This window comes from Barbatula barbatula (assembly GCF_947034865.1).
Source record: "Barbatula barbatula genome assembly, chromosome: 19".
In the NCBI taxonomy this organism is placed as follows: Eukaryota; Metazoa; Chordata; class Actinopteri; order Cypriniformes; family Nemacheilidae; genus Barbatula; species Barbatula barbatula.
Window position 1 is genome coordinate 22,031,905 of NC_136782.1, and position 24,305 is coordinate 22,056,209.

Genomic DNA, 24,305 nt, shown 5'->3' on the forward strand with positions numbered 1-24,305 from the left:
TATTATTATTTTATTTGACTTAAACAAGAAGGAAACTAATGTAAACAGAATCTATGAGCTCCACATTTACTTCCAAGAGTAAGATCATCTCTCTGATAGACACATGAACATGTTCTTAAAGGGAAACTTCACCCAAAACTGAATTACTGACCCTCGGGTTGATCAAAACCTGTAAATGTCTCTGTTCTGTTGAACAAAGATATCTGGAAGAATGTGAGCAACTGACAGTTCTGAAACACCATTGACTACCATAGTAGGAAAAATGATTGTGAACATTTCTTTGTTCTGTTGAACACTAGAAGATATTTTGAAGAGTTTAGGGAAGAGATCAGTTCTGGGGCACCTTTGACCACCGTTGTAATTTTCCTACAATAGTAGTCAATGGTGCCCCAGAACTGATTCTTCCAAACATCTTTCTTTGTGTTCGACGGAAAAAATACATTTTTACAGGTTTTGAAGGCGAGTTCATGACAGAATTATTTTATTTCTTTATCAGACTTTCCCTTTAACAGATTTTCTGTCCAAACTATCAAACTGACTTTATCAGAGATGGATCGCCACTTGAAACAGAAGTTTATTTACAGATTACACAGATTATATAATCTACGGTTAAATTGAACAATTCTATTGATTGTGTATATTGTGTATGTATAGTAAACTCTGTGCATTTGTGTGTATTATACACTGTCATTTTATATCATCAGATTATTTCATATACAATTTTCAAAATGTAAATATGTGGGAAAGTTTATGGTTAGAATATAAATACATGAAACAGTAAATAATGTAGAATTGTGTCGCATGTGAGAGAGAGCGAGACAGACAGAGAGAGAGAGAGAGAGAGAGAGAGAGAGAGAGAGAGAGAGAGAGAGAGAGAGAGAGAGAGAGAGATGCTCAAGTAGAGGAGTCCAGAGGAGAAGATCACAGCCAACAGAGAACCCAAAGATAAACTCATTCTTCATGTCTGTCTGTGTCTGTCTTTCTCTATATTGTCAGACTGTGATCATTAAAAGTGTTTTCTTGAGGATCCGTCTCTACTTTGTCTAAAACAGTGAAGAAATATTCTGACACATTAGATTTTCAGTTTAGGGCCCAAAAACATTTCACTTCACTTTGGTTTTGACTTTAATGGTCCAGATGTGATTTGACTGTTGTACAGGATTTGCTTTATTCTGCTGTGAAACTGAAGTTTGTGGAGTTTGATTTGATTTGATTTGATTCAATTTATTGTCATTACACACATACAAGTACAGTGCAACGAAATGTATTTTTAGAAGAAGATAAAGCATAACATGGGGAAGGTGGGGAGAAAAACATGTACACAATACACCAAAGACAAGACTTGCAACAGGGATAGGTAATCCAGTTCCGACAAGTAGCATCTGATTCTGCTGCCATGATGGCGCCGCATGCAGACCCACTTGTCAGGCTGGCGGGTCAAAGCGACGAAGGCATTGGATCTGGGTCAGTTTCAGAGACAGCTGGCAGATGATGTGTTTGGCTTTAAGAGCTTCATGTTAAAGTGTGTTTGTAAAGCTTGAATGAAGGTGTGTGGATGTGTTCATGTTCATATATCTGTGCTCTTGTTTCTACACACTTCAGCGTGCAGGGATTCTCAAAAGATGTTTTTCTCACATTTGCACTTTTAATCTCAGATTGCGTGAGGCCTCAAACAACGTGTCACCATATTGAGCAAAGGCCATAATAACCCTGTGGAAGATTTGAGATTTAAAGGTTCAAGAATGAGCTTTCAGTACATTTACAACCAAACACAAATGGGCCTCATTCATGAAACACAAGCAGAAAAAACGATCTTTGTGTCAATCGGTCGTAAAGTCGCTTTGACGTTCGCCTTTGTTTACTTTTTAACTTTCAGCTCGTCACTGTCCTTGTTTACACAGCCGTCCAATCACAGTGCAGAAGAGGCGGGACAAACACTGTTGTGGATCTTCTTCGTCAGTGATTCTCAACTTTAATGCGCCTCGGAGCGCCATCTGCTGGGCCATATAGACAGTGGTAGACTACCGCCACATTCATTTGTATTTATTTTTAAATTAACACATTTAGTTGTTTTGTGATGATTTAATAAGTCTTATGAACTGACACGTTAAAGAAACACTAAAGTCGAGTTAAGATGCGTTTATCTGAAAGTCAAAGTCGCTCGCAACACCAAACACGTCACAACCTCAGATTGATTGTCCAATCACGTCACAAGACATCTGTGCGTCTGCGCTCATGTGCGCATCTTCTGAACGCGCATTTATTGCAGCTGTAAACATTTTAATCTGGACGATGTCAACATGTAAGTTTTCCATCATCGAGTAGGAAAAAGTGACGTTTTTATGGCAATCCGAATAGAAAAGCCAAGGTGGGTTTAAACAGTTTGTTTCAGATGGAGTTGTTAAGGACTGTAAGGGTTTATATGTGATTGACAGAAGTTGTCACTGTAACAAGAGCTTTTTTATTTAATATTTCGCTTTAATCATTTAAGTTCTCATTATTTACTGATTTAAATGTTTTATATGCTGTAGTGTTTCACTGATGGATTTGCGCATTATATGGGCGGATGTTTTATCCTCATTTATTTCAGATATCATATTTCAATTTCAAGTATATTTCAAGTATTTAAATAGGGTCCATATTTCTCTCCCACTCACCATGTGGTTGCCACACGCAAATATAATCATATAAATATTATTTATAATTCATATATATTTCCCAAACCACCGCACAACCGCTGTTGATTTGTCCATTAAATATAAAAACTGCCTCCATCACAGCCGTCTACATTACACACATTAACTGTGGTTTTATAAGAGCAGGTACTGAGACTAAGCCGAAGACACAGTGTGTTAAACTACAGACACATTTGAACACAGAACAGCCGGTCTGGTCTGACCTGCACTGTTATTGTTCAGGAATAAATGCTCTTCGTGATTATACAACAGTTTTCATCTGACTTGACTAAATCTGCTACTGTGACATTAAAGATGAACAGCAGAGTATATGTACTCTTTCAATATTCTGTGTTCATACTATCATATTTGGAAAGGTGGTCCTCGGACATTTTTAAACAGTCCTTGGTGGGCCATGAGTTGCAAAAGGTTGAGAACCAACCAACGCGGAATAACGCGCAGTTAAGCGCCACCAGCTGGTCGTGTTCAGAATAGCACCAGATATGATTATTTTATCTTATAAAGACGCTTTGGTGAACACAGTTTAATTGGTTATTTGTTTGGTAATCATATTGTCTTTTACTATCTTATACATTTATTCAATATAATGCAGCCAAACTATAGAATGAAGTCCAGAGGATTTCAGCGTTCATGTTTACGTCATTTGCGTAGCTGTGATTCGTAGGCGGGATTATGCTAATCGTGAATGAGATCGTGTTTATGATTGACTGGAGTTCATTAAAACATTTTACTATGAAATCTGAATTTACTCTGAATTTACTCATATTTCATGAATGAGTCACAGTGTGATTATTGTCCATCAGTGCTTCAGATTATTATATGTACAAGTTTACACAGCGGCTGGAAGTGTAATCTTAGTGTACATGGATTTATTGTTTAAATTCTCAACTTCAATATACAAGCGCTCAGTTTTGCATTTACTTACTGACATCTTATTGCACCTTCGTGAAATGTGAGAGAAATATGATTTTATTATGTTTAGTTCACAGCTTTCAGCTGTTGTGAGGATGTTTGTGATCTGTATGTAAACTGATGTTTACAGTGTTTCTCCAGCAGAGGGCGACATAGACCTTATAATGACGAGAGCGTTTGAGAAAAGAGAGTCATCACAGAAATAGATGAATTGAAGTTTTGCACTATAGGATTTAAATCTGTATCTACGTTTAATCACAATATAGAATATAAACGTCACATTTCGGTTTTAATAGTCGATCAGTATATAGGTTTTCAGTTTTATTATTCAGACCACTGGACTCTATTGAAAACACATTTGGTTTGTTCCAAGTAAACTAGTTGAAGTGAAAGTTAAACACATTTCAGGATGCGCGTGTGTGTGTGTTTATTTATACTTTATTATTATATGCAGTTTTCCCTCTTATTTATTTTTTAATTAAAAATGCAAATTCTTTCATTATTTACTGCCTCTCATGTCAATCTGAACCTGTATGACTGAAGAACACAACAGAAGATATTTTGAAGCTTTCCTGTAGCTCAGTGGTAAGAGCTCAAGGTTGTGGGTTTGATCCCAGGGGATGCAGATACCTATGTATACATATATAGTTTAATACAATGTAAGTTGCTTGGATAAAAGCTTCTGCCAAATGCTTGAATGTAAATGTAAAGAATGTTGTAACCAAACAACACTGAACTCCATTGACTTCCATTGTATGAACACATTTCTCAAAGAAGAAAGTCATATACATACATGATGACAGTTTATTATGGCTGAACAATCCCTTCAACTGAAAATAATGAACGACATGAAATAAGTCAATTAATTTCTCAGGAATCCTCTCAAGCAGAGGACTTTTACATTCAGACTGACTGCTGCAGAACTGCATTATAGCTCATAACAATCTCAAATATAATCATCACAAAATAACAGTTATATTAACTTCATCAAATCTTTATTTTATTATCTTTTTCAATGGACCACATTAAGAAATATATTAAAAATCCAACAGTATATTTCTCTAAAATGTACTTATATTATTTAAGTTGAATTAAAAAATGAGTATTAAATTAACAAATCATATTTTTGATATAAACTCAATCTGTGTGGTCAATTCTAATCGAAATGTTTAGGTTACTCAGATTTACTTCATTTTTAGTTTTATTACCACAATTTAAACATTATATTTCATTGGTTTCACAGCTTTAAAATGTACATAAATGTTTTGGGTGTAAAGTGTTTCATGTTGAATCGCTGTTACATCTTTTAGATTGATGTGGTTTCAGTGTTGAATTGACAAAAATACCCAAATCTTTCTTTGTAGTGTCAACATCGCCCTCTGTTGGTCATAATTCGGAACAAGACAACAATGTGCTCTATTATCAATGTTCATTTGAATGGAAACAATGACTATTTTACTACTTTAGTATAACAAGACAGATGTTCTCAAAAGGCACCTGATGCATTTAACTTTAAAATCATTTTTCTGGTGATAATTAGTTATTATCACACACGACATGTGGATGAGCTATTTGTTCTCAGACAAATGTGTTGTTCTCCTTGGAAAATGATCCAATTCACACAAAAATGATGCCAAAATACTGATAATAAACTGCTAATGGATTTTGAATATCTTGAACATTGTTGCCATGGCGATTAAATAAAGTAACAGTAATAAAGATAAGAGTCATTTTCTTAGATCCTTAAAGTGCAGTATCCAAACGCTTCAAGACTTTTTACTGCACTGTTTTCTTATACAGTTTGTCTAAAGATTTAATAAAAAGTGTTTTCAGGGATAAGAATGTCATTAAGATATGTGTTCAGTCATTTAAAATATCTAAGAACTTGAATTCAATTTGATCTCAAATAAAAAGTTCTTAAGAGTCAATGATTAAAAAAGACAAAAGATATTTTTTTGCAATATAATATGTATTATTTCAGTATCTTTCAGCACCGTTGTTTATTTCAGTATTATAGCTAATAATAACAAGCAAGTACACATCAGAGACTTGAACCCCATCCCGGTGTTAAACCTGGAGCACCATTAACAGTGGATTCTGTTCTTTTGTTATTATTTGGCTTCATGCAAAGCAAAACTTACATTAGCAACAGCACGTTCATTTACATAGAGCTACATTTAGCTGTTATTTTAATTAGCATTGGAGAAAAGATAGACTGCAGTTCAAAAATAAGATATTTAATTCACTAAATAATAATACATACTGTTTCAATACAGGAGAAACTAAAGCTTTTGTTTTAAAAGGAAAATGTCACAGTAGTTTATTTCATATGATTATAGAAATGTCTCATCTAGCTGCTTGAATATTCAATCATTAGGGAGAAGTAGACCGGTTCCTCCTGTGACTATAGGAGAGGGCTGCCGGTGTGGCAGTGTCCTCATGTTTGATCCAAGTTTCAGTAACTTCTAGAAGAGAGAGAACAGAAACTTTAGCAAAGCTCGTAATGAATCTGCTTTGTTTACCGCAGATTAACAGTTCCATAAACCAATAGGAAAAATAGTTGAGAAGTTGTGGATGCTGAAAGAGTGCACAGATTATTAGCATTGCGTTGCCTTTGGTGCGGTACAGGTGATTCACTAATAAGAGGAATAAAAGAAAGCAACGTTCGGCAAACCACTGCAAAAACTATCAGTGTGACAGTACAGATCTTGCTCTATATTTCCATGACATGTTATTACTCACAAGAGTGTTTTGAAGTGAGACCTCGCGTATATTGAGCTGTTTCACATCACATTACGGTACATAATTCTGTGCACCGGTATTAAATAGATTTTAAAGTCTATGTTTTAAATATATTGTTTAAAAAGGTCGTGTTCAGAACAGCACCAGATATAATTATTTAGCTGCTAAAGACGCTTTGGTGAACACACTTTAATTGGTTATTTGTTTGGTAATCATATAGTCTTTTACTATCTTATGCATTTATAATAGTCGCTTCCACTTCAGTGTTTATGATAGTCACGTGTATTAGGGTGATTATGGTTCATTCGGGCGGAAGTCCTATTTATGGCTGCAGATAAAGATTCTAAGGCAATTTATATTAGGAGATATTTTACAAAGCGATTCTGGAAATGAATGTTATAGCTGTATATTTTAATATCTTAGAATAACACATTTGTGGAAAAGGATATAATAAAAACAAAAGTCATTTTGATCCACACTCCACACCAGCTGGTGGCGGTAAAGCGCCATTGTGTTGTTTGTCAACCGCCAATAAAACCTTAAAGAAGAAGCTCATGGAAATGTGGGCGTGCCCGCTGAACGGATGACTGACAGGTGGTTGCGTCATGATTTTGAGATATAATGTTTGTTTGTTTTGGATAAAAACTGTTTTTCTTTGTAATCCAGCGGCGGGACAAGTTTGTGTTTTTTCTCGGTCATATGTGATGTTTGTAGAAGTGTGACGTATCATTTTATATTGATGTTTACAGTGTTTCTCCAGCAGAGGGCGACATAGACCTTATAATGACGAGAGCGTTTGAGAAAAGAGAGTCATCACAGAAACAGATGAATTGAAGTTTTGCACTATAGGATTTAAATCTGTATCTACGTTTAATCACAATATAGAATATAAACGTCACATTTCGGTTTTAATAGTCGATCAGTATGTAAGTTTTCAGTATTATTTTTCAGACCGCTGGACTCTATTGAAAACACATTTGGTTTGTTCCAAGTAAACCAGTTGAAGTGAAAGTTAAACACATTTCAGGATGCGTGTGTGTGTGTGTTCATTTTATTATTACATGCAGTTTTCCCTCTTATTTATTATTTTAAATAATCAACTATTTGTATTGTTATATATATCAATATATTTTCTGTTGTTTTAAAGGGATAGCTTTCATTATTTACTCCCTCTCATGTCAATCTGAATCTGTATGACTGAAGAACACAACAGAAGATATTTTGAAGAATGTTGTAACCAAACAACACTGAACTCTTTTCAGTTATTTCATTACTGACTTTTTGCTGCTATTTAATAATTGATTGATAACGTTTTACTTACATTACTGAGCTGAAATGGTGCCACAATTTTCATGTCCAAACAAAAAACCTGGCAACATAGAGACAACGGTGAAGAAGTAAAGTCATAACTAAACCTTTGTGTTCATTAAGCTTACAGTCTTCATAAGAACTGTGTGGTTTAGCAAAGCAAGGAGTTCATGGTTGAACAACACTTTCATTTCATAACGCAGCAACGTTTACAGCTTGAGTAGCAAAAAGAGTTTTCTGTACTTGCCCCACACTGACTGAAAGAGCAAACCCCATCGCATCTTCGCTCGAGCAAACAGTTTTGTGGTTTATTTCCAATTGAAATCTTAAAATTTAGAAATTGATAATGTTTTACACTTGTTGATAACCACATTTCGATATTAAATCAATGTTTTATTTCTGACGTAAAACGTTTTGATGTACAAACCACATAGTAAACATTGATTCAACATTGAAATGTGATTGACGACCGATACTGACTTTTCTAACAGAAATCAACATTAAATCAATGTCAGTTGCTATCTGGGACTTTATCCCAGAATAATGTTACAAGCGCTCTGTTTTTAATAATGAAAGCTAAAGTAAGAGAGCTAGAGCTGATCACTATTACATAAATAAATATCTCTTAATGACAAGTAAATATAAATAACAATAATGACAAGATAAATAACATTTCATGAAGGTCGTAAACACTGTAGCTGCCTGCGGTCCTGCTCGGCTCAGCAACTACTCGAGAGCGGAGCTACAATTTCTCCTGGTGCTATTTGATCTCATAAGTGACTTGTTGTTCTTGCACATAACCATGTTACTTTTGTTCCTTACATTGATAATAAAATCAAGTTTGTAAATGTCTGGTTTCGATATGTTTAGAAACGTATTAATATCTAAGCAAACTTATTGAAGCAGAAGCGAATATCTAAATGTCAGTATCCTTGCTACTAGGTCTACACAATGCCCTCACGGAACAAAACTATATGGGAATATACTGCAAAATATAATGCGATATATTACATAATGAATTTCCATATATGGGAAACTAGTGCTTTTATTTTTCAATATACTGCAATATATGCATTGACCATGAATGGCTAATACATATACAATATTTATAAATGAAGATAAAAATGGCATTACATGTTATATTCACAAAGTTGTATCCTTTATTGTGTACATATGTTGCACACATGTTCCCATAATAGGCAAAGAAATGTAATGCATGCCCCTAAGTTCTTTTTCTTTCATAGTTATCATGAAACGTTATCATGTTGTTATCATATAGTTATCATGAAACGTTATCATGTTGTTATCATGTTGGTCTACTGTGTGTCCTTAAAATGGTGCTTTCTGCTGTAAATTCCTTTTTGTGACAATATGACTCTAATGTTTATTTTTTTAAGTAAATACTTGGCTTATAAATTGAAATACATGTCGATATACATGCATAAATAAATGTGTGTTTACTGTAAATCTTTCTACAGATATCAGCAGTACAGCCCATCTTGAATATATAGAAAACCACTTTGATGGGGGACAGAAAACGGAGCTCAGGCCAAACTGGTATCATTGATCCAGCAGTGTTATGCCAAGTTAAGTGTGGACTCAACTGTCCACAATAGGAAATGGCACATTGTTGTAACCTGAATGCATTTTTTATGGCCCTACCTCTTTTGCACCTGCACTCACTCTTGCACTACTGTACAAAATAAATGTTTATATGATTGTAAAGTAAAATAAAGTTTGTAATCTTTAAAAAATTTTAATGTGCCCCTCTGGCTAAACACTGGCCCCTACTTGGCCCCCCTAGTAAATTTTGTCTAGAACCGCCACTGGTTGAGCACCTGTCCCTATGCATTTCATCAAACCCCAAACAAACACGAAATTATTCGTTATTAAATAATTAGCTGTCACGTGCCAAACATGATCTTAATAAAATACACATATTCCTGTGTGATCTTTACGCTTTGATTCTGACAGCAATGTTTTGACAACAGACCCCATCTTTTTGAGGATTTAAACACTTAATTTCACAAACAAGAAGAGTATTATAATATGATGTGTTTATATATTATGCTCCATTAAACGCAGCTCGTTGTGTCGCGCTGTTAAACACCACCTGATCCTGTCAGCAGGCGGCACACTTTCAACAAACTTTTACTTATCGATATGATAACAGACCTTAAAGAATAAAGCTCTGTCTGACAGAAACATGGCTAAAGCCTGATGATTATATTGCTTTAAATGAGTCTGTCCCCAAAGATTAATATTATAAAGATGAGCCTCATCTAAAAGGGGAGGTGTTGCTGCACTTTACAATAATACTTTAGCATTTCCCAGAAGTCTGATCCTAAATACAATTCTTGTTAAGGGATGGTACTCCATGTATTAACACCTAATACTAAGAATAAAACATCATTAAAATGTTTCCTGTCTATTGTATACAGGCCTCCACCACACAGATATTATTAAAGTATTTGGTGGTTCTTATCTGAACTAGTGGCTGCAGAAAGAGTCCTTGCTGATGGTGACTTTAACATCCATGTAGATAATGATACAGATGCTTTAGGAATGGCTTTTAAAGACACTCTTAACTCCAGGGGTGTTAGTCAACATGTGTCAGGACCCACTCACCTTCATAATCATACTTTAGATTTAATACTGTCTCACGGTAGAATACTTTAACTATAAAAGGTGTTTTTCTTGATAATCTGCCTGAACCTCTCAAATCTCTCGCATGAGTAATAACACTGAAGATCTTCAGAGACACAGTTGCTCCTCTGCGCTTAAAGAAGATTAAAGATGACAAACACCTGAACACACTCAGGGCTAAAGAAAGCGGCACGAAACATTTTATTTTATTTTTGGTGGGTTGGTTTAAGAGATGTTGACGTATTTTAAACGTTTGTATGAATTTTGAACCATTTTTGAACCAAATCGAAAGTGAAAGAGTGAGCGCAGTACATCACGTGACTCTCCCGGCGTCCATTTTATAAACACCTGTTCAAAACAGGTAAAGTTCTGTCGAGTATTAAAGTGTTTTATTATAACGCGTAAAGTCTCTTTTTAACTCTGATGGGATCTTTTGAGGATCTAATAACACTTTAATCGAGGTAAGTGTCGAGTTCATGATGTTTTATTGCTTTTAAAACTGTTATTCAGTCGTTTATCTTCGCAAGGCCACAGAGTATCTAGAGCTTCAGTCTTCAGCTAAACTTGAGCTCAACATACAGACTAGAACTAAAACATTATGTTGTTAGTTTTGAGGGTTATGGGTTTCTCTAAAGAACCGATTCATGTCTAAAATACACAAAAGACTTTTGCTCAGATTGTCAGTCTGGTCTTGTTGCAGTAAGTCTGTTTTCAGATTTGCTCAGTTTGTGTGTTTCTATGTTCAAGTGTGTGATGTCTAGTTTATAAAAGTATTGTAGTGTATTTCACTCATAATCTCTTGTCTTTGTTTGATAAAGTTACTTATAAAGATTGTTTTGTGTGTTATTCGTTCATAATGTGTTAGTGTGAGTAATGTAATGTGCGCTCGAGGTGACGCAGTTCTTTCTTTAACACTTGTTTTGTTGTTGGAAAGGACTGTATAATTTGACTGGTCTTTAAAGGTTTATGGCCGCCAGGGAGCATCGATTAGAATGCAGACAAGATGTTCGTTGAGGTGTTTATTAGAATAAAGAGTTGAATATGAAGGTGTGTGTGGTTCTGAAACAAAGGTACAGGCATAAATCAGTAAATGTTAAATAGTTATAACATGCCTAACAGGTTTATAATTAACCAAAACAATTAAAGATTAAATCCTCTTTTTGTTATGTATGACTATAGTAATAAGCATTTATTATAACACTGCATCCAAGCGAATGCAACCTTAGAAAATACAGTTATAATATATATCTGTTCAAAGATTAATTAGCTGCGCAATAACGGTAACAATATAACATACTACGTTTGGCTGAACATGAAATAGGTATTAACTGCAAAGTTACTCCTTAAATCAAACAATGTTACACATTGTGCATGAACAATGGAAAAAAGACATTATTTTAATTAAGACATGTTAAGCTTGCAGATTAACGCTTCATTAGTTATTAGCATCCATAAGAATCAAACCCGCTAGCATTGCTAAATAAGCTCCGCTATTTTACGATGATAATCAACATGCCACGACATCAATCTGAGGTGAAAATAACAACAAACTTCAGTATACTCACTGGTAGTTGCACGCACACAGTTCTAGAAACTAGCAAATGAGTACGATCAGTATCAGAACAAATATAAATATAAAACTTCACAGTCTCTAAACACCAACGCTCTCTTCCAAACTTTTCCCGAAAACCGAAACTTAACTGTCTCCTTCCGCACGCTGGTGCTGGGCACATTGACGCTCCTGATTGGCTGATTCTCGAGCAGCCAGTTTTATCCTTCTGAAAAGGGTCGTCCTTTTTCACAGCCGCCCCCAAATTTGTTACACTAAATTTGCCACTCAGAAGGACTGACCGTATCAGTGTCTGGTATGGCAGGTAAAGCGACAAGGCGGGCAACAGGCCTCGTGTAAATTTTGTCCTTGACCTTGACTACTGCAGTCCTGACTTTCCCATCAGTTCCTGGAATAACCTCGGTGACATGACCTAAAGGCCACTGCGCTCTTGGAAGCTGTGGGTCCACCACCATCACTATGGTTCCAGTTTGCAACTGTGCAGGGTCCTTGTGCCACTTGGAACGAGTCTGGAGAGTCGGGAGATAGTGTCGTATAAAGTGGGACCAAAACTGGTCCGCCAGCACCTGAGTATGTCTCCAGCGGCGGCGACTCAGGAGCTCAGACTCCGAATACACAGCTTGTGGTAAAGAAGGGTCGAGCCGCCCCATAAGGAGCAAGTTGGGGGTCACAGGGTCAGCATCAGCTACGTCGGTTGATACGTACCCCAGTGGCTTGGAGTTTAAAATCCCCTCCACTTCGATAAGTACTGTCCGCAGGACCTCTGCAGGGACAGCCTGTGATTGGATGGTGGCCTTCAGTGCAGCTTTAACAGACCTCACTTCCCTTTCCCAGACTCCTCCAAAGTGTGGTGCTCCTGGGGGGTTAAACTTAAACCTAATCTGGTGTTTAGCCAGATGAGCCTGGAGTGTGGGGTGTAATGACCTGAAGGCCTCCTGGAGTTCTCTTTCACCTCCCTTAAAATTAGTGCCCTGGTCAGACCGGAGCTCTGCTGGCTTACCCCTTCGCGCAATAAAGCGGCGGAGGGCCATCAGAAAGGAATCTGAGTCCATACTGGACAGAACATCCACGTGCACAGCGCGCGTTGTCAGGCATTTAAATAGTATGCCCCATCTCTTCTCATGGCGACGGCCAACCTTCACTGTGAAAGGCCCGAAGCAGTCCATGCCCGTAGAGAAGAACGGGGGCTTCATCAGCTGTAGTCTGGACTGTGGGAGGTCTGCCATCTTGGGCACGACTGGAGAGGCTCTCCATCTCTGGCAGTCCGGACAGGAGTGCTGGTGGCGCTTAACCGCTTCACGGCCATGCAGAATCCAGTATTTTCACCGCAGCTCTGCAAAAAGGCGCTCTGATCCTGGATGGCGAAGGTTCTTGTCCATGTTCTTAATGATGAGCTGGGTCACTTTATGCCGATGGTCCAGGACCACTGGATGAATGGAATCTGGCTCTAGCTGGTCGCTGCGGCGGAGCCTTCCTCCTACCCGGATGAGTCTCATGGTTTCGTCATACTCTGGTGCTAGGGAGATCAGCCTACTATTGGCAGCTACTGGCTTACCGGTACTCAAAAGACTGAGCTCCTCAACAAAACTGTCCTGCTGGGCTTGTCTCAATACTTCTCTCTCTGCTTCTCGATAATCATCAGCAGAAAGACTGACTGGGCTCCCTGCTGACACAGAGCTGGATTTGGCAAATGCCTCTATCAACGCTCTGAGCGAAGAGAACTGATCAGCATTTGGTAATGGAGAAACCTGTATGCTTGTAGTGAGACAGCAGACGGTGGGTTTTCTCAGCTCAGCAGTATTCTCTGTCACCTCGGTGGCTGGCTGTGTAGGCCAGGCTTCAGGCGACTCTTGTAGGAAGGCAGGGCCCTGCCTCCATCTGTTCTTACCAGCCAGTTCCAGCAGTGTTTTTCCCCGGGTTATGTCATCAGCTGGGTTGTTGACAGAATCCACATATCTCCAGGCCCGGACATCAGTCAGCTCCTGTATTTCAGCTACACGGGTTCCCACGAATACCTTATACCGACATGATTCTGACTGCAGCCATGTGAGTACTGTTGTGGAGTCTGTCCAGCAGGTAACATTGCGGAGCTTCACCGTCAGCTCTCTTTGAAGTAATGCAGCTAGTTGTGCCGCTGTCAGGGCAACACACAGTTCTAGTCTGGGTATTGATTGCTGCTTCTTCGGGGCCACTCTGGATCTAGCAGTCAGGAAAGACACCTCCACACAGCCGTGTGAACTCTCCGTCCGTAGATAGGCCACTGAGCCATATGCCTTCTCTGACGCATCAGCAAAGATGTGTAGATCTCTTTGGAGGTTTGAAGTGCTCATCCCAGGGCTCACATAGCAGCGAGGCAGTATAATCTGTGAGAGATGCTGTAATTCTTCCTCCCATGTCAGCCATGACTGCAGCACATCCTCAGGTAGTGATGGGTCATCCCAGTCTCTCTGTTTGTCCCACAAGTGTTGCACCAGGACCTTGGCCCGCGTTGTGAATGGGACTATAAATCCCAGTGGGTCGAACAGGCGTGCCAGGACTCTGTATATATTTCGCATGGTGGGTGTGGGTTGGTCCATCATACGGTATTTATACCTTAAGGTGTCTGAATTGCAGAGCCAGCGGAGTCCCAGGGCGAGCTCCTGTGGGTCAGTTCCTGACTCGTTGAGCCACAGCTCGCTGCTCTCAGATCTTGCTTCTTTGGGCAAGTGGCTGATGACCTAGGGGTGTTACTGGCCCACTGGCGTAACTCAAATCCACCTGTAGCCAACAGTGAGGTTAGTTTATCGACTAGGTGACGAGCTTCTTCAACCGATGGGAGGCTTTGCAGACAATTGTCCACATAAAAGGATCGTTCTATGGACACTCGAACGTCTTCACCTGGCTGACTGTGATCAAGCACATGTTTCTGCAGCGCAAAGGTTGCACAACAGGGACTACATGTGGTGCCAAATGGAAGGACTTGCCATGAGTAGATGCTGGGTGGTTCCTCTGTCTTCAGATCTCGCCACAGGAAGCGCAGCAACGGCTTGTCCTCTGGGAGCACCCTCACCTGATGAAACATGCCTTTAATATCACTGCTGACAGCAATTGCATGCTCTCTGAAGCGCAGCAGTACACCGAGTAGACTGGAACTTAGAGTGGGCCCAGGCAACATCAGCTCATTAAGGGTTTCTCCCTTGTACTTAAAGGAACAGTTGAACACGATCCTGTTCTTACCGTTATGGCTCACCATGTGATGTGGGATGAACCAGGACTCGGCTGCTTTGCTCAGCTCCTCTTCTGACACTTTAACTGCATAGCCCGCCTTTTCTAGTTTTCCAATCTCTGTACAGTATGCAGCTGCTCTTTGAGGGTCCCGCAACAGGCGCCTCTCCGTACTTCGGAGATTAGCTAGCACAGCTTCCTTAGGTGCCTGAAGCTGTGGCATGTTCTTTACCCTGAGGAGGGGAGTAGCGTAACGCCGAATTCCGTCAACATCTACTCTTGTGGTCTTCGTCTCCAGCATGCGGACAGCTTCCTGATCCTGCCTGGAGCGTGTGACAAGTTTTTCGCTCCTGTATGGTAGAACATCCAGCTGCCACAATCTCTCTACACTCTGTAGAAGCTCGTTAGTGGGTGAAAGGATGGAGACGTGCAGGCACTGCTGTGATGCTGCCTGCTGCTTGCTGTACCTGGTGGGCCCCTGAAGTGTCCAACCCAACTTTGTCTTCACGGCAGCTGGTCCTCCGCGAGGTCCCAAACGCACAGGCTCCACTGGAGTGATTAAGTGGGTATAATCTGACCCGATTAGCAACAGAGGTTGCACACTGTTAATCGTCTGAAGAGGGAGGCCTCTTAAATGTTTGTACTTCCTCTGAAGTGCCGTCATTGAGTAATTGTGCTCTGCCAGACCCAGTTGCTCAGCAGTGAATGCTCTGTAGATATTGAAGGACTTCTTTGGATTGTCTACTGGGGAGATGGAGAACGACACTGCAGTGCCGTGCAAAACCTGGATATCCTGCCGAACAGTTCTTAGGATCAACTTTTCTGGCTCGCCAGTAAGCTTCAGGCTTTGCGCTGCTGCGGGGAGAAGAATAGTACGCTCCGACCCATCGTCAAGGATAGCATATGTCTCCAAAGTGTGTTCACCGTTGCGCAGCAGCACTTTACTAACTTTCAGTAGGACCTGGCTGCATCCCGCCCGCCTGTCCACGTACAGGACTTCATTGGTTGTACTGACGAGGCAGGATGTATCCTCAGTTACAGGTTTTATATTCACTTCATGCAAAGCTTGCAGGTGTCTCCCTTTACACTTGTAGCATGTAACTTTCAGGCGGCACTGTGCGGCCTGGTGTGTGCGACCACATCGCCAGCACCTCTTGTTGGTCTTGATCCATGCTGTTATCTGTTCCATTGTTAGCTGTGCAAAGTTTGCACACTTATCTAGGAAGTGTTGCGTATTAGAGCAGTAAGGGCAGTATGCTGTCCTCTCTGGCTGCTTGGCGCTTGGTAAGGCCTTCTTAGCTGTCGATGTGCTCTCAGGGTGGTCTGTGGTATGCAGGATGTTGGTGTTCTTGCCACTCCTAGTGTCGCGGCGCTCTGTCCTGGGTCCTACTCTGCTCTTGTTTTCACCGATTAGAGGCTCGTACACCGTCTCTTGCACCTTCAGCTCGTAGTCAAGCCAGTCAGCAAAGTGCAATAGGCTTGGTATTGTAACACGCTGTGGGTACAGGAACCTCTTAAATTCCGCCCGTATATCATGGGGCAGTTTGGACAGCAGCCGTGTCACATGTGAACCACAGTGAAGCTCAGTCTTCCCATTTTCCCCAAGCTGGTCTAACATTGCCACGAGTGCTCTTACTGTCAGGGCGAATCGCTTAAACCCACTGGAGTCACCACGTGCAAGATTAGGGGCCTCCATTAGATCAGCTATTTTTCTGAGAGCTAACTGGTGAGGCTGTCCATAATGCTCGATTAGACTTTTCATAGTGTCAGTATAGGGCTGTAGTGAGTTAGTGTATGAGTCCGCTATTAGAAGAGCCTCTTCATACACCAGGTGGTCCACCAAAATCTGGTATTTAAAGCGCTCTGTAGCGTCCACAGGCAGCAGGTTCTCAAGAGCGACCTTAAGCCTGGCGAACTGTCTCGGATCCCCTTTAGTGAATGCAGGGATTGTGGGTTTAGGCCCGCGGTACGCTGTCTCATGGTGGTGTGAGGGTCGCAGCTCTTCGGGTAGCGACTCACATCTTCGTGGGGTGTAGGGTACACAGTACTCTGGTGTCTGCCCACCACCCACTGGATAATGGGAATCGAGGTGATTGGGGAACTCCTGCTGACGTGTCATCCTGAGGTCTCTCAGTGCTGTTATGAGCTCTGCCGTAAGGTCCTGTGATGGTGGCTGACAGACATTGTCTGCTACTGGGGGTGGTGGCGGTGGCCAGTCATCGTCATCCAGAGGCAGAGTGTGAGCACCAACGTGCACTGGTGGCGGAATTGGCATGGCTTGGTACGCTCCACCATCCTGATCTATGTCATGCTGGTGGTAGGCAGATGTAGGAAAAGAAGAGGGGGCTGGCTGTCGCAGCGCTGATAGGTCTGGAACGGGCGTACGACCGTCAAGTCGCCTGTGCATGTCCATTACCTGTTGCTGCAGCCTTTGATTATCTTCCCTCAGCTTATAAAGAACTTCAAGGACCTCCGGCGCTGTTTCTGGGGCAGGTCTTGATTGGGCAGAGGCTGGCGTACTCTGAAAGAGGGGTTCTGTATAATCAAACTGACGTGGATAGGCAGCTTCGGCTCCCCGCATAGCACTCCTGGCCTCATGCTGCAGTGGTGGTGTGAGAGGTGTCATCCTGGCTTGTCTCTCTGGGAATCTCACCATGCTGTTGTAGGGCTGCTGTTGCTCTAACAGGGTAGCCGGTTGATGAGGCAAACGAGAGAGCGGCGGCAATGTTTGGAGGGAGATGTTATAGTCTTCCATCCAGGCTGGTCGTCGGATCTCTCGGCGGGGTCGGGCATCTACTGGACGTGTATTCTGATCCGAAAACATCTCTAAAACAATCCCACGGTGGCCACGCTGTATCCGGCTCGAAGGACCAAATGTTTTGTTGTTGGAAAGGACTGTATAATTTGACTGGTCTTTAAAGGTTTATGGCCGCCAGGGAGCATCGATTAGAATGCAGACAAGATGTTCGTTGAGGTGTTTATTAGAATAAAGAGTTGAATATGAAGGTGTGTGTGGTTCTGAAACAAAGGTACAGGCATAAATCAGTAAATGTTAAATAGTTATAACATGCCTAACAGGTTTATAATTAACCAAAACAATTAAAGATTAAATCCTCTTTTTGTTATGTATGACTATAGTAATAAGCATTTATTATAACACTGCATCCAAGCGAATGCAACCTTAGAAAATACAGTTATAATATATATCTGTTCAAAGATTAATTAGCTGCGCAATAACGGTAACAATATAACATACTACGTTTGGCTGAACATGAAATAGGTATTAACTGCAAAGTTACTCCTTAAATCAAACAATGTTACACATTGTGCATGAACAATGGAAAAAAGACATTATTTTAATTAAGACATGTTAAGCTTGCAGATTAACGCTTCATTAGTTATTAGCATCCATAAGAATCAAACCCGCTAGCATTGCTAAATAAGCTCCGCTATTTTACGATGATAATCAACATGCCACGACATCAATCTGAGGTGAAAATAACAACAAACTTCAGTATACTCACTGGTAGTTGCACGCACACAGTTCTAGAAACTAGCAAATGAGTACGATCAGTATCAGAACAAATATAAATATAAAACTTCACAGTCTCTAAACACCAACGCTCTCTTCCAAACTTTTCCCGAAAACCGAAACTTAACTGTCTCCTTCCGCACGCTGGTGCTGGGCACATTGACGCTCCTGATTGGCTGATTCTCGAGCAGCCAGTTTTATCCTTCTGAAAAGGGTCGTCCTTTTTCACAACACTTTAAATGACTTTTTATTCACTTTGGTTTTGTGTCTGTGTGTCATTTTCATTCAGTGTCAGTTGTTGAGATCAGATTGATCAGATTCACCTTTGAAGCTCCATGATCACACTCGTATTAAATCTTTAATATATATAAATGTTTATATAAAGCTGATTTTTTGTGCAACATCTCCTTATTTTGTGACCATTTTCTCTGATATTTGTTAAAAACATTTTTAATGAGAAGTTCATCAGATAATATAATTCTACTTAAAATAGAAATAAATATGTTGTGTGTTCTAGTTGATCAGATCCAGAGTTCAGCTGTGTGTCTATGAAGAGTCTAACGTTATGGATCCATTCAACTTTAGGTGTGAAGAGACACGACCTGATCTCAGGTATAAAACATCAATAAAACATGATTATGCCTTCACATATTTGTTCATTTATTTTATTAACGAGATTGAAGGATTTTTTTATTTATTAATCTTTTGGAAATGTTATTTTCATGATTATTAATATATTCTTACACAGAAAAGCAATGATGCTGTATAATTTACTCATTGAGACAAATACACAAAAATACAGTATATATACCTATATATTAGTAATTCAGTACAGTAATGACTATAATGTGTTGTGTGTTATAGATCAGTTGATCAGATGAGATCAGATCCAGAGTTCAGCTGTGTGTCTATGAAGAGTGACCGGTCTATGGATACGCCATTAAAGTTTAAGAGTGGAGATACAAGACCTAATCCTGGGTATAAAATATCAATAAAACATGATTATACCTTGACATTTAATTTGATGATTTATTTTATAAATCAGATGGAAAGGTTTTTTTTGGAAATGTTATTTTGATGATTATTAACACATGCTTACACAGAAAAACAATGAGCGCTGTATAATTTACTCATTGAGACAAATACGTAAAATACAGTATATTTTTATATTAACGGTATAAATAGATAAGATATTGTTAAATACAGTAATTCAGTACACTAAAGACTGTCATGTGTTGTTTGTTATAGATCAGTAGATCAGATGAGATCAGATCCAGAGGTCAGCTGTGTGTCTATGAAGAGTGACTGGTCTATGAATCCGCCATTAAACTTTAAGAGTGAAGATACAAGACCTAATCCTGGGTATAAAATGTCTATTAAGAAAATTATTTGACATTTCATTTAATGTGAGATTTTTCTTGAGTGTTTGTTTACATTTTCATTACATTTAGTCCCACAGCAGACGCTTTTGTTTAAATATAAAATGAGGAAGAATGGAAGCAGTCATGACAGTAACAGAACAAAATGTTCAAGTGCATTAAAAACTGAACATTATTTGCTCAGACACAGTTACACTCATTTCTTCTATTTTGAAGAATGGACAGAGCCGAAAGGAAGTGCTAGTGTTATTGAGTCAGTTGTTTATGAAAGAGGAAAGTCTTCAGATACTTCTTGAAAACGGTCGAGCAGGATTCAGCTGCTCTGGTAGGGGTGTGCAGGTCGTTCCACCAGCGGGGAAGAGTCCAGGGATATGAGCATGAGAAGGCACCACTAGCTGTTGTTTATTAGCAGAATGCAAGCATCTGCCCGTATGTTAAGGTAAGCTGGGGCTGTGCCTGTAGTAGTTGTGTAGACGAGAGGCAGAGCTTTGAATAAGATCCCGGCTGCAAGGGGTGTGATGTGCGCCCTCTTCGGTTTGCCGTCACATTCTGAACCATCTGTAGGAGTTTGATGGTGCATGATGGTGGTCTGGTCAGGACAGCATTACAGTATTCCAGTCTAAATAGAATTAGTACATTTACATTTATTCATTTGGCAGACGACTTACAAGTAGTTTTTTACAGTGTCACATTACTGCAGAGCAATCAGGGGTAAGGTGTCTTGCTCAAGGGCACTTCGGTCATGACCTGCTGGCACTAAGATTCAAACTGGCAACCTCATGATCACAAGCCCAACGCTCTAAACCTCAGGTTAAATGGGTGTAAATGAAAATATCATAATTAAGCCATAGTGGTCATTTACTCTCACAGCAGTGTAAAAACTGTAGTTAATAAAGTTAATAATGATTTTATTCATTTTCAAGTGTCTGATTCTTGCTTTTCAATTGTGTCATCCAGGCGATTCACAACAGATCCCGTCTGTAAGAGGAGGAAGATTGATCCTTCTAAGAATCAACCACAAAACTTAAATGAAAACATGGATTCTGGTTTCAGGTAAATCATAATATTCATAACTCACCACAGTACTTCATACAAAAAAATAACAATTCTGTCATTTATTCATCCTCATGTTGTCATGATTCCGCTATCATGTCATGTTTATTCTTGGTCTTGCAGCGGAGTCATGGCATAGCCTTAGGTTTTGTGTGAGAAAGACATGGCTTTGTTTTGATTCTGACATGCCATGTGCTTTCTCGTGTCTCGTCAGTGTTTCCCGCCCTTTTGTCTCGTTAGCCTTCCCATTAGTGTTTCATTTCCTTCACCTGCCCCTTAGTAATTATCCTGTGTTTGTTCCCCTATTTAATGCCCTCTTGTCTATTGTCTTGTGCTCGTTCGTTGTACTGGTATGCCTTGCTACTTCATGCTTTATGCTATGCCATGTCTTTGAGTTGTTAGTCTAGTCTAGTCTAGTCTAGTCTAGTCTAGTCTAGTCTAGTCTAGTCTAGTCTAGTCTAGTCTAGTCTAGTCTAGTCTAGTCTAGTCTAGTCTAGTCTAGTCTAGTCTAGTCTAGTCTAGTCTAGTCTAGTCTAGTCTAGTCTAGTCTAGTCTAGTCAGTGTGAGTGTTTTGTCAGTCTAGGTGTTTTTGTAGTTGTAATTCTTGTCAAGTGTTTAGTCTGTAGTTAGTTCAGTTTAGTGTGTACCCTGTTGTCACCCCCTCGTGGGTTTTTGTTTTGTTTCTGTTTTCTGTATATATTAAAGTCCTTGTTAACCCCTTCATCCCCGTTTCGCTGCCTGCAATTGGGTTCTCTCTCTAACACATCCGTGACACATGTCATTAAAAAATGAAACATATAAATAAAATTTGCTATATTTAAAATATTTTTATAAAGTTTATAGGTCCCTACAACAGCATTTAGTGTTAAGATTAAAAGAGACAAAAACGAGACAAAGCGCTGTAGCAACACATGATCTTATTGTTTCTCTCACAACACTTACAAAAAACAATTGTTTCACTTCAGAAGACATTTTGATCCCACTGTGCTTTGGATTGGACTAATATAATAAGTGCATCTTATTTTTGGAGCGTCAACAATTAGAAAACTACATAAGATATTAAAATGACGACAGTTGTCAATGATTCATCTGTATTTATCTAAAGTAATATACATCTAAGATGGCCTAAGGAAGAGTAATCCATGAAAGAATGAGTGAACAATTCCTCAAAAACAGAGAAGAATTCTCGCTCTGAGCATTTAGTTTTCTAACTTGAGTAATAATCTGTTATTTTAACTTTACAGCAATGAGTCTAAACTTCCTGAAGTCCTCAACACATTCAGATCAAATCTGAGGAAGAAGTTTGAGTGTTTGTATGAAGGAACATCACATGAGAGAAACCCAACACTGCTGAATGAGATCTACACTGAGCTCTACATCACAGAGAGTGAAAGTGGAGAGATCAGTAATGAACATGAGGTGAGACAGATTGAGACACAATCCAGGAGAACAGCAACAGAGGACACACCAATCCAATGCAATGACATCTTTAAAGCTTTACCTGCACAAGACAAACCCATCAGAAGTGTGCTGACAAAGGGAGTCGCTGGCATTGGAAAAACAGTTTCTGTGCAGAAGTTCATTCTGGACTGGGCTGAAGGGAAAGAGAATCAGGACGTCCACCTCATATTTCCACTTCCTTTCAGAGAGATCAATCTGATGAAGAACCAAACACTCAGTCTTCTGGAGCTTCTTCATCTGTTCTTCCCAGAGACTAAAGAAATGGAAATCTCCAGCGGTGAATATAAAGTGTTGTTCATCTTTGATGGTTTGGATGAGTGTCGTGTGTCTCTGGACTTTCACAGCAGTGTGAGGTTGTGTGATGTCAGTGAATCGGCCTCAGTGGACGTGATGTTGACAAACCTCATCGCGGGGAATCTGCTTCCCTCCGCTCTCATCTGGATCACCTCCAGACCAGCAGCAGCTGATCTCATCCCCTCTGAGTGTGTTGATCGAGTCACAGAGGTACGAGGCTTCACTGACAAACAGAAGGAGGAATACTTCAGGAAGAGAATCAGTGATGAGAGTCTGAACAACAGAATCATCTCACACCTGAAGTCATCCAGGAGCCTCTACATCATGTGTCACATCCCAGTGTTCTGCTGGATTTCAGCCACTGTTCTAGAGAGAATGTTGAGTGAAGCAGAGAGTGAAGGAGAGATCCCCAAGACTCTCACTCAGATGTACACACACTTCCTGATCATTCAGACAAACATCAAACATCAGAAGGACTATGAGAAGAATGATGAACACATGATCTTCAAACTGGCCAAACTGGCTTTTGAGCAGCTTGTGAAAGGGAATGTGATCTTCTATGATGAGGACCTGAGAGAGTGTGGCATTGATGTAGCAGAAGCATCAGTGTACTCAGGACTGTGCACTCAGATCTTCAGAGAGGAGTTTGGCTTGTATCAGGGGAAAGTTTACTGCTTTATTCATCTGAGCGTTCAGGAACATCTCGCAGCTCTTTATGCTCACATCTCCATCACAAACAACAACACAAATGTGTTCAATAAAGCTAGAAAATCTATTCAAGTAGAGACGTCAATATCTGAGCTGCATCAGAGAGCTGTAGACGAGTCTCTAAAGAGTAAAAATGGACATCTGGATCTTTTCCTGCGTTTTCTTCTGGGTCTCTCACTGGAGTCTAATCAGAATCTTCTACAAGTTCTGAGGACACAGACAGTTAGAAGCTCTCACAGCAATGAGAAAACAGTCGAGTATATCAAGAAGAAGATCAAGAGCACTCGCTCTACAGAGAAATCCATCAATCTGTTTCACTGTCTGAATGAACTGGGTGATGATTCACTAGTGGAGGAAATCCAACATCATCTTAAATCTGGAACATTAAGTCAAACCAAACTCTCTTCATCTCAGTGGTCAGCTGTAGCGTTTGTGTTGTTGACATCAGAACACGAGCTGAATGAGTTTAAACTGAAGGATTTTTATAGAGGAAACAAAGTTGAAACACTGAAAATTATTAAGAATCTGCTGCCTGTGATTCGTGAATCCAGATCAGTTCAGTAAGTGTGAACAGTCACTTCACTCTTTAAACATTATTAAACATTATTCATGAAGTTTGACAAACTGGCGGCTGGTGCTCAATCTTTTGAGGGGCCGCAAGAAACATTTGAATATGATGTAAACGTATCATCAGTGTTTAGCTAAAACTATCTTTAACTATCAAAGCATGACGGTGTTTATTAACAGTAATAAGGTTCCAGTCCAAATGGAAAAAATATTTCATTATACTTTATCATTTA

The 24,305-nt window shown here is 39.8% G+C and overlaps 3 protein-coding genes across 3 annotated transcripts in view; 1 reads left to right on the forward strand and 2 right to left on the reverse strand.

The window, feature by feature from the left end:
* LOC306908488 (NACHT, LRR and PYD domains-containing protein 3-like) overlaps positions 1-24,305 on the reverse strand; it is a 316,456-nt gene that overhangs the window by 268,786 nt on the left and 23,365 nt on the right. The gene's annotated exons all lie outside the window — the stretch shown is intronic.
* LOC306908500 (protein NLRC3-like) lies at positions 10,620-24,305 on the forward strand. The gene is made up of 6 exons (XM_079481425.1): positions 10,620-10,765; positions 19,128-19,222; positions 19,475-19,588; positions 19,859-19,972; positions 20,947-21,042; positions 22,287-24,305. Exons 2-6 carry the CDS (start codon positions 19,176-19,178, stop codon positions 24,067-24,069), a joined length of 2,154 nt encoding a protein of 717 aa, XP_079337551.1. The 5' UTR covers positions 10,620-10,765; positions 19,128-19,175; the 3' UTR covers positions 24,070-24,305.
* Positions 14,668-18,044, reverse strand: LOC306908492 (uncharacterized protein). Its single transcript, XM_079481413.1, has 2 exons — positions 15,091-18,044; positions 14,668-14,923 (listed from the first exon to the last, which is right to left on the reverse strand). Exons 1-2 carry the CDS (start codon positions 17,900-17,902, stop codon positions 14,808-14,810), a joined length of 2,928 nt encoding a protein of 975 aa, XP_079337539.1. The 5' UTR covers positions 17,903-18,044; the 3' UTR covers positions 14,668-14,807.

Excerpts from the sequence above, each read along its gene's own strand:
- LOC306908492 (XM_079481413.1), bottom strand. The coding sequence starts at position 17,902 with ATGTTTTCGGATCAGAATACACGTCCAGTAGATGCCCGACCCCGCCGA. Across the intron at positions 14,924-15,090 it reads TCACATGGTGAGCCATAACG|GTGAGGGTGCTCCCAGAGGA; the intron begins GTAAGAACAGGA and ends ATGTTTCATCAG.
- LOC306908500 (XM_079481425.1), top strand. The coding sequence starts at position 19,176 with ATGGATCCATTCAACTTTAGGTGTGAAGAGACACGACCTGATCTCAG. Across the intron at positions 19,589-19,858 it reads GATACAAGACCTAATCCTGG|ATCAGTAGATCAGATGAGAT; the intron begins GTATAAAATATC and ends TGTTTGTTATAG. Across the intron at positions 21,043-22,286 it reads AACATGGATTCTGGTTTCAG|CAATGAGTCTAAACTTCCTG; the intron begins GTAAATCATAAT and ends TTAACTTTACAG.